The sequence below is a fragment of the Malus domestica genome, chromosome 02 (genome assembly GCF_042453785.1).
Source record: "Malus domestica chromosome 02, GDT2T_hap1".
NCBI lineage: Eukaryota > Viridiplantae > Streptophyta > Magnoliopsida > Rosales > Rosaceae > Malus > Malus domestica.
In genome coordinates this window covers 32,479,763-32,492,920 of record NC_091662.1, presented here as the reverse complement: position 1 = coordinate 32,492,920, position 13,158 = coordinate 32,479,763, and the positions used below count along the sequence as shown (strand labels likewise).

The 13,158-nt window shown below is 38.1% G+C and overlaps 3 protein-coding genes across 4 annotated transcripts; 1 reads left to right on the top strand and 2 right to left on the bottom strand.

Moving 5' to 3' along the window:
• Nucleotides 1-251: 251 nt before the first annotated feature.
• LOC103407316 (uncharacterized) lies at nt 252-4,428 on the top strand. The gene is made up of 6 exons (XM_070817803.1): nt 252-288; nt 401-513; nt 664-756; nt 895-1,112; nt 3,023-3,121; nt 3,197-4,428. Exons 3-5 carry the CDS (start codon nt 736-738, stop codon nt 3,093-3,095), a joined length of 312 nt encoding a protein of 103 aa, XP_070673904.1. The 5' UTR covers nt 252-288; nt 401-513; nt 664-735; the 3' UTR covers nt 3,096-3,121; nt 3,197-4,428.
• A 4,652-nt stretch (nt 4,429-9,080) lies between these two features.
• Nucleotides 9,081-11,507, bottom strand: LOC103426962 (MATH domain and coiled-coil domain-containing protein At3g58270-like). 2 transcript variants are annotated; one of them, XM_029095269.2, is made up of 4 exons: nt 11,368-11,507; nt 11,121-11,276; nt 10,852-11,009; nt 9,081-10,147 (listed from the first exon to the last, which is right to left on the bottom strand). In XM_029095269.2, the coding sequence occupies exons 2-4, from the start codon at nt 11,246-11,248 to the stop codon at nt 9,219-9,221; spliced, it is 1,215 nt and encodes a 404-aa protein (XP_028951102.1). In that variant the 5' UTR covers nt 11,249-11,276; nt 11,368-11,507; the 3' UTR covers nt 9,081-9,218. The 2 variants fall into 2 exon arrangements, with proteins under 2 accessions (XP_028951102.1, XP_070673903.1); XM_070817802.1 differs by lacking the exon at nt 11,368-11,507 and having other exon boundaries at nt 11,121-11,359.
• Nucleotides 11,508-12,008: 501 nt separating this feature from the next.
• LOC114823717 (uncharacterized) lies at nt 12,009-12,926 on the bottom strand. The gene has a single exon (XM_029099141.1). It carries the CDS (start codon nt 12,924-12,926, stop codon nt 12,009-12,011), a length of 918 nt encoding a protein of 305 aa, XP_028954974.1.
• Nucleotides 12,927-13,158: the final 232 nt, after the last annotated feature.

Below are 13,158 nucleotides of genomic sequence, written 5' to 3'. Positions count from 1 at the left end.
AGTGTTCAGTTTTATAAACCGTGTTCATTTTTATAAATAGTGTACATGTATTGCACGCGCGTCAGGTTTTTTGTTTTTTTTTTAAATTGTGTCATTTTCGTTAAAAATTAAGTTTTTTTGTCCTTTTTATTAAAATTTAAGGATTTTTCATTAAAATTTAATTCTTTTTCATTAAATAAAATTTATAGCATGATTTTTTATTAAAATAAACTTAGTCCAAATCCTTTTCATTAAAGTTCTTTTTTTTTTTCTTTCTGAAATTTGGGATTTATCTACCTGAACAGCTATGTGAGCGGTTTCATTTTTTTATATTATTTTTTATTAAAATGTCTTTCAGTCAGTCTGTTATGTTGATCATGATGGTTTGATTAGAACACAAATTCTGACCTGCTTTGATTAGGTTTTGATATTTGAAGGGATCGGACGATTACGTTAGGGCTCGGCAACGACTTCCATACATTTCGAATTCTTCGGCCTTGTATCATCTTTGAGGTTGAAAGGAAGGACTTTCTGGTGAGTTGATCGGTTCGGGCTATCAGCTGAAAATATGTGGAATCTGAAATTCCAATTTTTAGCATGATATTGAAGCATCTGAATTGTGGATTCTTTCGGTTTTCTCGTTTGTAATTCTTTGAATTGACGGTGATTACTGATTTTGCATAGGTATTTTCTGCCCAGCAGATTAAAGTTAGGTTCCAGGTATCCAGTATAGTTAATTGTTAATTCGACTTAGAAATGCGGGGATATGGTAGAGATGTAAGTAAAATTTTAATATGTGTCTATATGCGATTACTGTTGACATGTCGATTATTCTTATTCATAAGCTCTTTTTCCCTTTCCTTCTTATTGAAACACATTAGTATTTCTGTTTATCTGGTGGTTGCTTTCGTATAGGAATTCCATCAATCAGTCAAAGAATATGATGATTTTGAGGACAGGGTGAGATACGGGGAAGCGGAGGAAGGAAAAGAAGATACAAAGCGCACCAAGGTAACAGTGGCACGTCTTGAGTTTAGACAGTGTTTGAAAGAACAACAAAGAAAGAAGTTTGAGACGGATGGTGGTTCTTCTCGAGACAAGTCCTATGAAAAGAAGAAGCTACCCTATGATAAGTAAGTGGCTACTGTAACTGCCTTCTTTCATGTGATAAAAAACTCAAGATTTCTTTATAGCATGAGGACGGTGGTATTGGTCTTTGCTACCACTTATTTCATCCTCCTTTTCTTTTAGAGGGTTTGAACTGTTTTAAATCTATTGTTGTCATTGCGAGGACATTTTGAGTCTTATGTATAACTATATTTTTTTTTTTTGTCAAACAATAGATTTTGTTAGATTAGATAGATTAGTCATCAACGAAATTTAAACACACGCCGTCATGCAAGAGCTCAACACATTTCCACCATTATATTGATGAACAATATTTGATCATGTTATTTGGATTATAGTAAAGCAACGAATTCAACCAAATAGTTGCTTTGTGAGTTGTGTATAGATTTTCTTAGTGGTATTTTACTTTTATTTGAAACTGCATCGAGTACAGTTTTTTATTTATTTATTTATTTTTTAATTTTGGGAAAACCTTTCCGAAAAAAGGAGACAATTTTATTTCAAACACTAAATTACAAAGAGAGGCCCACATAGAAAAAGAACCATACACAGAAATGGACCTCCCAACAAACCCAACAAAGCTCAACAAAAGGGCCCAACATTAGAGAAAGCAAAAGACAATTCTTGACCCCAGCATCCACCGCCTTCAAAGTTATCCTGATCAACCCAGAACCAATCCGCTAGCCAACGCCAGAGCCAATCGAGCAACTCCGCAGAACCCAGCCACGAAACCGTCCCGATCGCCCAGCTTGCTCCGATCGTCTCGATCTCAGCCAAAAAGTGGAAGAAGTCCGAGGGAACACCTCGAACGATAGTGCCATCGAAGGCAGACAAATAGAGGGAGGTGGTGTTGAAAACAACCGAGCTGATAATTCTAAAAGGTGTTTTAAATTTTTTCTCATTATCCCGCAGTTACGGATCTTTTTTTGGCCCATCTCAACCATTTTCTCAGAGAGTAATACAAGTGACCCAGTAACTGTCATCTAGGGTTAATCCCCTTCAACTTGTACGTATTATGTTAATCTTTCTGCGTGTCCCGCAATACTTTCTCATATCTTATCTTTTCTCCACCTGCTATGTCGGCTTTTCCTGATGATTTTGACTTTCCATTGTGGTGTCCTGATTCCGTAACAGTTAGGGAATGTACTTTTGGCCGTGCATACTTCTACACTTAGGGCTGGTTTGGTATTGTTGTGTTTTGAAAAAAAACTGCTGTGAGAATAAGCGGCTGTGAAATAAATCAACAGAGTGTTTGGTAAACTTTTTTGTAAAAGTGCTTTTGGAAAAAAAAAAAAAACAATATGATAGTGGGTCTTTTCATTAAAAGAGTCATATAGCTCCGTGTGCTTTGAAAAAATGCCAGTTTTCCAAAGCTGCAAATAGCAGCTTCAACTTTTTCATTTGATTTCAGCTTATTCTTACAGCAGCTTCCAAAATAAACCTTTTTTTTTTTCAGTTTACCAAACACCTAAAATCCTCACAGCTTTTTTTCATGGATGTTTTTTTTTTAAGCACTTCACTCCCAAACCACCCCTTAGTCTATTAGGAAATTTGAGAACTTTGTTTATGAGGAATTGATTTAAGATCCATTTATTTGATATTACTATTAGAATATTAAATAATGCTTAGTGATTTTTTATTTTTTATTTTGACATCTGTAAATCACTTTGCAACCCTCCTTTTTAATAACAGACGAATCCATGAGCTCTAAGCTTCTAAACTATAGGAGATCTTCCTTGTTATGATGTTGTCAACCTAAAGTAAAAACTCATTGTTACTTTCTAAGCATTTGCTAGGAAACCTCTCCTTTTTGTGCACTTCCACTGTATATTTATTTTGAATTTTGAAGTATTCGTGTGCTTTAATTGATATTTAGATTTTAATGTATTTTGATTGGTCCAACTCACCTCTGCAGGATAAGAAAAGCTCCTGATCGATCTCTTCTAGATCAAAATCTGTATCACATGGCCAGAAACCCAATGTCATGAATGAGGTTATGGAGCAAATCGTCCTTGTAAGTGTCCTTTAAAATCTGAAATTGTCTTCTAGTTTTCTTATTATCCATTAATGGAATTTCTGGTACGTACAGCAAAAACTAAGGTCCAAAGGATTAGGGATATGAGAGATTACTCACAAATTTTCTCTAAGGATGCGGAGCGTCCAGCTCCTGCCAAGGATTGTCGCCTTCAAAATATCTCTCTTCCAAATTCTGGTGTGTTGATATACTGCATCTGATCTGGCTGTTGGGTATTTTTCTATGCCGGTAACTTTATCTACTCTTCCTCGATAGAATTTGAATATCCTCATGGCGCAATCATTTAAAAGAGTCAACAAGTTCATGCATTGTATTTTATTAATCACTTCACATGAAGGAGAAGCCATAGAAAAACTTTTCGATATTAACTGGTTCCTCAAGACTACTGGGTGGTTTACGAAACTGTTCATATTATAAATTACTTTGTAATAATCATTTATGCAAAAAATTAGTAAAATATGAGATCTTTTAGTTATTGAACAGTATAAAAACAGATGGATAGGTCCAGTAAAAAGAATTACAAACCATTTTCTATAGTTAATAACTAAAATACCTTATTTTTAGTTGATTTTTTGCAAAGATAATCATTACAAAGTGATTTATAATATGAACGGTTTCAATCATCAACATAGAATTCTATGAATCAACCACAAAGTAAATTATAAACAATATATTCCAACTTTTTTTTTTATCAATATGTTTAGCATTAATAAAAAAAAGCAGATTATAAACTTGAATTGCTAGTAAACAATGTTTCTTTTCATGTGCATTGTTTTCTTTTATTTCTTGTTTCCCTTACTCTCTCCATTTTTTCCATTATCTCCACATTAAAGCATTTTCTCCTTTAAAATTTTTATATATCCTCTTTTTTTCTTTCTTGGTCCTCACTTCTGTCGTTGTTATTTGATGAATGAGTTTCGCCACCAAGAAAGGTGCAGAACAGCCTTGTAAGTGAAAGCACCATTACTGGCTTTAGTGCATCAACTTTGTAAACCAATCTCATGAAACATTATACAAATGAAATGGAAGTTTCTTAGTGAAACGGTGGGGACTGATGACGTGACCAAAATAAGGTTTACGATCATAAACTATTATGGGTTTGGGATCGACTTAACAAATCTGTAAACAACTAACTTTTGGTCTAGTGAAAGAAGGCCCAAAGTTAGGAACTCTCCCACCACCACACTATTAAAAGAGTTTTCCTTCAAGCTGTTATGCCTCGGAAAATGAAATCTCAAGAAATATAAGTTGCATGAGCAACCACTAAGCTATTATTTGGTGCATCAGTTTCATGTTGTTTCAATTTTTCTCCATCTATTGTATGCTTTTGCTACTCAACATTTTTCTGTTTTCCGGTCAAAGGAGAATGAACTTTCAATACGAAGCCCAATACAGATAACAACCACAAAGCCCAATGCAAACAGAATATACAATACATGGAGATTCTTGTATTTGTTGAATATATTGATCGAATTTAAACAAAATTACAACAATACAGTACTGAAGCTATCAGAAAATCTTTCGGAAATCGAATCGTATCAGGTAAGTAAAGGGAGATGACTCTTATATACAACTGAGTGGTATGTCTATGGAGGCATCGATTGGTGAAGGAATACGGAACACTAGCGCCAAACATTTTGTTCTTGAATGCCACCACATCAATCTCCCTCAGAACTTTATTGCTTACCGAGCAGAAGCTCATTTGGATATTGAAGCAAAGCTAACTTATTTTCCTTCATTAGAAACAAGAGAGTCCAGAGGAGTTAGAGGTTGACATTTGGGAAGGTCTAACAACGCACGTTTGCAATAAAAGTCAGTCTGTTTAAGTTCTTGCATTGGCCTTTTGTTAAACTTAAAAGAATATTCAGCTCAAAACGAATTGCCAATGAGCAAAAAGATAATGGTAATACAAAGCTTAGAATGTCCGGTGCATGACCTGCTATTCTCAACATCTTCTTTTGTATTGTGGCCAAATTCCGCCGAACATGCATTCATTAGCAAGTCATAGCAGTCGTACAAATACTGTAAGTCACAAAAGAAACTGTAAAGCACATTTAAATGACATTAATTATCAAAGAGAAACTGTAAAGCAGTCGTACAAATACTGTAAGTCACAAAAGAAACCTAATGAGAACAAGCAAATTAGATAGTTGCTGACCTGAGATGGAACATTTGGATCATGCTCAACATCACGTCGAACATTCAATGACTGGAAATAGTAACATCAAGCAGTTTTAAGGTCTTCGTCATAATATTTTGAGATCTCCAATTTTATTGTGAAATAGAAAGTGTATCCGTTATCTACATACAAAATTGAAAAAGGAAAAATAACTATATCAGGGCAAAGCACGGGTACGACATAATGCTGATATTAGTATTACAGTAAAGGTTCGGTTTGGATGTAATAACTCCTTATCATTTCTTGGCAGTTTTGAAAGAAACTCAACACTCTATTCAAAGTAACTGACTGCAGAACCAGCATCCCCTGTAGCCCCGACTGCAAAAAAAAAAAAGAAGGAAAAAAAATGAGTTAGAGATCCACTCAAGGAAACAAATCAGGGACAGTCTAGTGTCTACTTATGCAGAAAATACACTAAGCAGTTTTATCCATGTTAATGATGTCCTTAAAACTCAGATCAAGTGAATCAAAACTCCGTCTCAGACTTCTTATGAACGATCTGGTGATCCTCAAATAGGCAAATCTTAATTGTCAGTCTGATGATTGCTTAGAGTGCGTACAGACTTGACCATCCACAATGTCATCAGTCCATAGCTTCACTCCTGTGACAACCATATATGCATGATATTCCAACAATAATTTCATTTTTTCCCAACATGGGAGAATAAAAAAGCAGTTATATGTAGTTTATGCAGACGTGTGCAAACTCATACATTAGGTTTGTTTCATTTATAACAAATGGGTGTCATTTTAGGAGTGAATCGTACAAAATAGTGTTAAAATGTGTCAAAAGAGTGTATCCTCGAATCCTTATATGTATCACTAGGTGTCTTATTCAATTTATTAAGTCATATTTGCGGATATGACTATAAACTAGAGTGGGAAAACCTCATTTCATCAACATGACACAAAGATTTAGTTCATTTTTCATTCAAACTTTCAACATCATTTTTCATTCAAACTTTCGACACTTTTTATTTTGTATTTATCAATACTACTTTCAATAATCTAAAACGTAGTTTTTTTCTTTCCATCCGCATATTCCTTTTGAATACGATCTTTAACGGTTTAAAAAATGTGTCCTTCCCCTACTCATCGAATATGTTGGCAATCGCAAGTATTTTTAATGGCAATAAACTCTTAACAACTATAAATTGAAGAAGAATTGAGCTATGCTGATGAAGAAAGGAAACAGAAAATGCAGAAGGAAGTCGAAGAAGAAGATGAAAGGAAGAAAGAGAAACTGAATGTTCTTGTGTTTATTGCTTTGTAACGGTAATAAGCTATTACACATAGGTTGCTATATATAGCAATTGATGACTCAACACTCTCTCTCATTCTAGCTCACTTAACAAACTAACTAATTCTTAACAACTCAACTAACTTGTAACAAACTAGAGCGGACATGGCATGAAGGTACATACTAAGCTATCATACATCACTAGTCCTTACCCCCCCCCCCCCCCCCCCTTCAATCTCAGGGTTAACCTAGTATGAGATTATAGCAATGTCTGAGAAAGGCTGGACCATTTAATGCTTTTGTCAAGATATGTGCAGTCTGGTGCTCAGTTGGTACATAGTGAACTTGTAGATATTTTCTTTGAACCTTTTCCCTTACAAAATGGAAGTCCGTATCTAGATGTTTAATTCGTGAATGAATCATAGGATCAGAACATAATGCTAATGCAGACAAATTGTGTCACATCCCAGACCGACTCCGCCGTAGCACGATATTGTCCGCTTTGGGCTTACCATTCCTTCAAGATTTTGTTTTTGGGAATTCATGAGCAACTTCCCAGTGGGTCACCCATCCTGGAATTGCTCTCGCCCAAACTCGCTTAACTTCGGAGTTCCAATGGAATCTAAAAATAATGAGTTCCCAAAAGGCCTCATGCTATATAGAGGTGGGCATGTACATATAAGGCACATCACTATATCTCCGTTGGTCGATGTGGAATGTTACAATCCACCCCCCTTAGGGGCCCGACGTTCTTATCGACACACTCGCACCACACGGCATAGTGGCTCTGATACCATCCTGTCACATCCTAGACCGACTTCGTTGTAGCACGATATTATCCACTTTGGACTTACCCAACGTGCTTAAGCAGTGTAGGATCCGCAGCCACAAGAACGGCTCCCTCAACGTGTGCTTTGAGGGTGCCGAAGACCTGCCCAGTGGCAGTGGAACCAAGTACAACACGAGCTTGAGAAATGAGGTGGCGATGAACCCGTTGAGAGATATTATCCTAGAATAAATGCAAAACGGGGAGCTTTTGGCGCCGGATCACGGGTTTCCGGTACGAGTCATAATACCCTGGTTTATCGGGGGTCGGATGGTGAAGTGGTTGAAGCGCATCGTCGTAACGACATCGGAATCTGACAACTACTACCACTTCAAGGATAATCGAGTGCTCTCGTCGCATGTCGATGTGGAGCTAGCCAACATTGAAGGTATTTACGACTTTATCAAACTGTTGTGTTTGGCTTATACATTTGTGAGTAATTATGAGTCATGTGATGACAACAATTGAAGACATGGTGACTGTCACAAGCAAAGTTGGAAGCAAGCAAGACTTGACTTTGTGTTTGCTTGCACATAATTGTGCATGTTTTCTCTTCTATGCATTAAATGACAAATGGAGAAAAGTTGTATTTTATAGACTAGGTATAGACTGGGTATAGACTTTGGTGCATGCTAGGTAGGCTAAGCAATAATTATGTCATGTGAACTTTAGACTTTTTGGTCTTGGTTGTTGTCATAGTTGCTAGTGTATGCCTATAACTAGATGCAATATTTGTGCATTTAGTAATGCTTAGAAAGTGGGAAGGTAAGCATCATAGAAGCATCCAAGGGGAGAGCATCCGGCTCTCCCATGGGAAAGGTTGAACATGGGTTAAGAGAAAATCAAGAGAACTAGAGTGAAAAGTATTCTAGTGAAAGAACTCTTGGGATAGAATGAGGCTCTTGGGAAAATTCTATGAGTGGGTGTGCAAGGGATTCAGGATTGCGTTATGTTGATTTAACTCATGTGTACTTATACTATTATTCATGGTGAAGAGCAATATCTCTCCGGGGACGTAGGCATGTTTTTGCCAAAACTCGTAAATTTCTCGGTGTCTTTATTTCTTGTATTTTATTTTGTTCAACTGAATGTGATTTGGTGAGGTTGTAATCTGAATCTCATTTTCGCACTAACGAACGAGCCAAGACACAACACGAACACCTTATCCGCACTTGAAATTTGAGCATTCCTGTTGGCCCATGGTGTAAAAGTTAGCGCCGAGGTGAGGTGAAAGTGATAATGATAGTTGTTAGTTGTGACGTGACTAAACCTAATATTGATAGTTGTCAGTTGTGAGGTGAAAGTGTTACCTTCTTTTACTGTTTTACCGTTTACATCTGAAGCTAATACTGTTACTATGTTGGGTTGTGAACTTATGTTGCAGCGTGGTGGTACAAGCCGGAGTATATCATTAACGAGCTGAATATAAACTCCGTATAACAACACCGTGTCACGAGGAGATATTGCCGATCAATTCGTATACACCTCAGAGGCCGTATACGATGAAAGGCTACGCATAGTCAGGTGAGTTATACAACTTACACTATACTTGTACAATTATTTTTCAAACACAAAACAAGTTGCGCCTAAGTTATACGAGAGTTTGAGACACTATTGTTTCGTCTAAAATTTTAAAAACTATTATATATTGTGCTCAATTCCAAACAAGAAAACAAAAGAAGAGAATTCCCACTTGCTATAATATTCTTGAAATATCATAAAATACTGATAACACAACTAGAACGCAAGTGCTTAATACATATTAGTTTGGAATGTGTTGGAGATATTGCACATCACTTTGTAATATCAACGAGATGTTTCTCAAATAAGGTCAACGCCTCCCATAGCCCAACTCCCTGTTGATATCGGTCTCACCGAAGCCTTCTACTACCTTTGCCAAGTCTCTTTTTGCTACCTCTAGATCTACCTCTGCAACTGCTAGCCTCGCCCTTAGCCTCTTCACTCCCATTTCCAACGCATCCACATCCTCTCTCAGATTTTTAACTACCCCTGCCCTTTCCATAAGCTTCTTCACGTCCAGAGCAGATTGCACATAAGGCTCCAGCCAACCCAAGTCAAATTTAAAAGTCTCAAGCTCCTCCCACAAAAGTTTAACGCGTTCACTAGTGTCTGGGGTCATATCCTTCACCTTCGTAGTCTTCAGAAAATGTAAAACTCGACCCAAAGCTGTGAATGCCCATTCAATATACGTACGGCTTCTCTTCTTTTGGCACTCAATCAACGAGGGATGCCATGAACAAACTTCCTCTAGCAGTGGAACAAAAGCTCTCTCTATTTTCCCTAAACCCCTAAAATCCATGAGCATACCATCTGGAGCGGAGAGCACTTTTTCGTGTCCCTTGACTATGGAAGGGTCAACAGGGAAATCAGCAGGCTTAATGCAAACTTCTCCGGAACTTGGTGCATCCTTGAAAGCAAGCACCTGTTCCGATTTCAAATTTGCTTGCACCTGTTCTGATGTAGGTGTTGTAACTGGTACGGATGAGTGTGGAACTTGCACGGAATCCACACTTGAAGGTTTCAGGGCCCGATCTTCTTGCTTTGAAGGCTCTTTGGGTGCAGAACTGCCAGTTCCTTGGTCTTCGAAATTCTTTATGTCTACCTTACGGACTGTAACCCTGGCTTCAATAATGCATTTATCGTTGCGAACAAACTTTCCTCCATCATAAAACTCATTCAGAGGCATGAATGATGTGAATCCCCAGTCGCTCGCACTTGCATTGAACTCGTGTTGCGTCTCTGCAAAATCAAAATATGAAGGATCACAGAAACACTTAATTGACAAAGTATTCATAACCAACCAAGAACTAAAAAAAAAAACAACAGCAAAGGAAGCTTATTCCTAATTTTAACACAACCAAACCCAAGACCATATATACATGTAGAGGTATTCAAACACGTAAGTGGAAACATAAAATTTCCTTCTGAACTTAACCATTGAATGAATCCATCTCAAAATTATATTATTTTCTTCAAAAGAAATCTCCCTTCTATTGGTTCTTGGACAATAAAAGTGACAATTCTTCTTTCTCTCTAACTAATGGTTTCCCCATAACGAAAAAGGGAAGCAAAATTGCATACTTCCTCTTGTTTAATTTTTCCCTCAAGTCCCTGATTCCAAACAAGTGTAAAACTTTAACTACAACCGAAGCCCCATATCCTAAAGTGAACTGACTATTGTTTATTAACAAAGTTGAACGGTACCTATTTCTTTCTTGCAGGAAAAAACTACAAATACGGTAACAGGGTGCCTATTAGCGATCACAACCAATAATCACGACTGAATCAAAGCAGAGCCTCAATAACCGGATGCAAGAATCGCAATCTCCAGTTCACAAATTAACCACATTCAAGCAGAATTGGGCACAAAATGAAAAGAAAACAGACAAGAAAAAAGCAAGCGTAAATGCGAAATCAACCCAAATGAACAACGGAGAAAATACCCTTTGTTATTGACATATTTCTGCTTAGCTGATTAACCACTGTCAAGCTGAATTGGGCATACCTAGTCCACAGAGATGGTAAATCCGAAGCATCTGCAACCTCCAAATACAAAGACAAGTGCTTTACGTTGTTCCCTTTCGGAAATACAAGGATCCGCCTGATCAAACCAACCAATGAAATCAATTAATCCCGAAACCAACAATAATTCATCTACAACCTCGAAGCGATTTAAATATTTACAGGAGGGGATGCACAAAATTCAAATTACCATTTCCAATCACCGACGAGGAAAACGTCAGAGTAATGCCTCTGGGTTTTCAACTTAGAGACATTTTCGATTGTCCATGTGAATGACCTAGTGACAAGTTCCCCTGCTACTTTCTGCTGATTCTCCATTGTTGATGATCCAAGCTAAGCTCGCGAACTTAAACCCATAAACAGTAAACAAATCTATATCATTAGACGGAATATCGAACAACAGAGACTAATTTACAAGACCCACAACTCAGACATACCTTCCAATCGACGATCACAGAGAGAGAAAGGGCTCTACGACAAAAAGCACTATACGATGGAGAGGAGGGGTTGGAAATAGGAGGAAAAAGAGTACGTGATGACTTGAAAAGCAGTAACTTAAATAGTCTTGAAATTTTTTTGCACCAAACAGACTTCTAATATGACACGCAATGAATGAATCCTATACCTAATCATTACTTTAGTCTAAAGGCTCCCGCTTTTACCATAATTTTAAAACGGAAAAGGATACCCTGCGGATCTATTATGTGGGGGATTCTCACATGTCAGCCATTTATCGTGTATTGTGCGGTCAGTTTTTATCAGGTACTATTTATGTTTAATTTAAAATAATAAAATTAAATAATTTCTGACCACGCGATACACAGTCGACGACTGAGATGTGGGGATCCTTAAGATCCCCCACATAATGGATCCGGTGGGGATCCTTTTTTTTTTTTTTTTTTTTTTTTTGGTGAACGAGATAATGCATTACCCGGGCAGAGATGCCAAAGAGAACAAGAAAGCTTACAACAAAGCAAACAGGCCAGCTACGACCAAGCAAGAAACGAAGTACAAGGAGGAAACATCTGACACCGCATCAAATGCTAAAAGTGTCACTCCTTGCACCAAACCTACAAGCCTAATGGGGACAAGGGAGGCCGTCATTACACAGAACATGAACAAGGGAAGATGGGGGTCGGTTAACCCAAACAAAATCACATACTTCCCTACTTTGCCACGACACCAAACTGTCCGCTGCCTTGTTGGCCGATCTTGGAACCCAAGACCAGCGGCAATCTTGGAAAGCCTTCCCCAGACTTGTGCACTTAGCTAGCAAAGGAAAAGCATCCCAACTGCCCATCGAATTAAGATCCTGAAGACAAGACACAGAGTCCAAAGAATCTGATTCAATGATAATATCATTCCACCCCATATACCGCCCCAACGAACAGCCATGCAAAATTGCCTTAGCTTCAGCCATTACCGCACTCGAGGCACAGATCTTCTTTCTGCATGCAGCCACAAACCTGCCATGATCATCCCTAGCCACCACACCCACGAAGCCCACACTCTCCCTAGCATTCCAACTTGCGTCCACATTTATCTTGATGATACCCGAGCCAGGAGGAGACCAAGATAAGTCATTTCCCCGATCCAAATCATTGATCCGGGGCCTACTACTTGGAACACGATTGGCCTCTAGGAACATACCCACCGAATGATGAACATCGGCGATAACCTGCCCTGGGTAAATTGGTTGCTGCTTAAAGATAAAGTTGCACCGAGACTTCCAAATATGCCAACAGGTAACAGCAATATATGAGAACAGTTTGATCCTTTCACCCCTGTTAGCAAAAGCCGCATCATAAATATCATTTAACCAATTTACCCAAGAAATTATCCCCTCCCGGCCAATACCGCGAGTCATACTTCCCCCATTCCACACCGCCTCTACCCACAGGCATTGGAGAAAAAGATGTTCCGTTGATTCCTCAGCCGAGTTACGGAGAAGGCAAATGGGGGAATGAGAAGAGCGCCTAAAGAACAGGTTTGCCATCGTTGCCACTGCCGCATGAAGAGACTTCCACATGAATACCCTTATTTTTGGAGGAACCTCCAAATTCCACATGCACTTCCATAACTGATTCGGTATCATATCAGACCTATGCGGGTTGACATTCCTGTGAATATGGGTCCTGGACAAAGCCTAATGATAACCAGATTTTACCGAGTATGCTCCTTTTTTTTCGAAAGGCCACACCAATCTATCCTTTAAGGTTGGATCACCC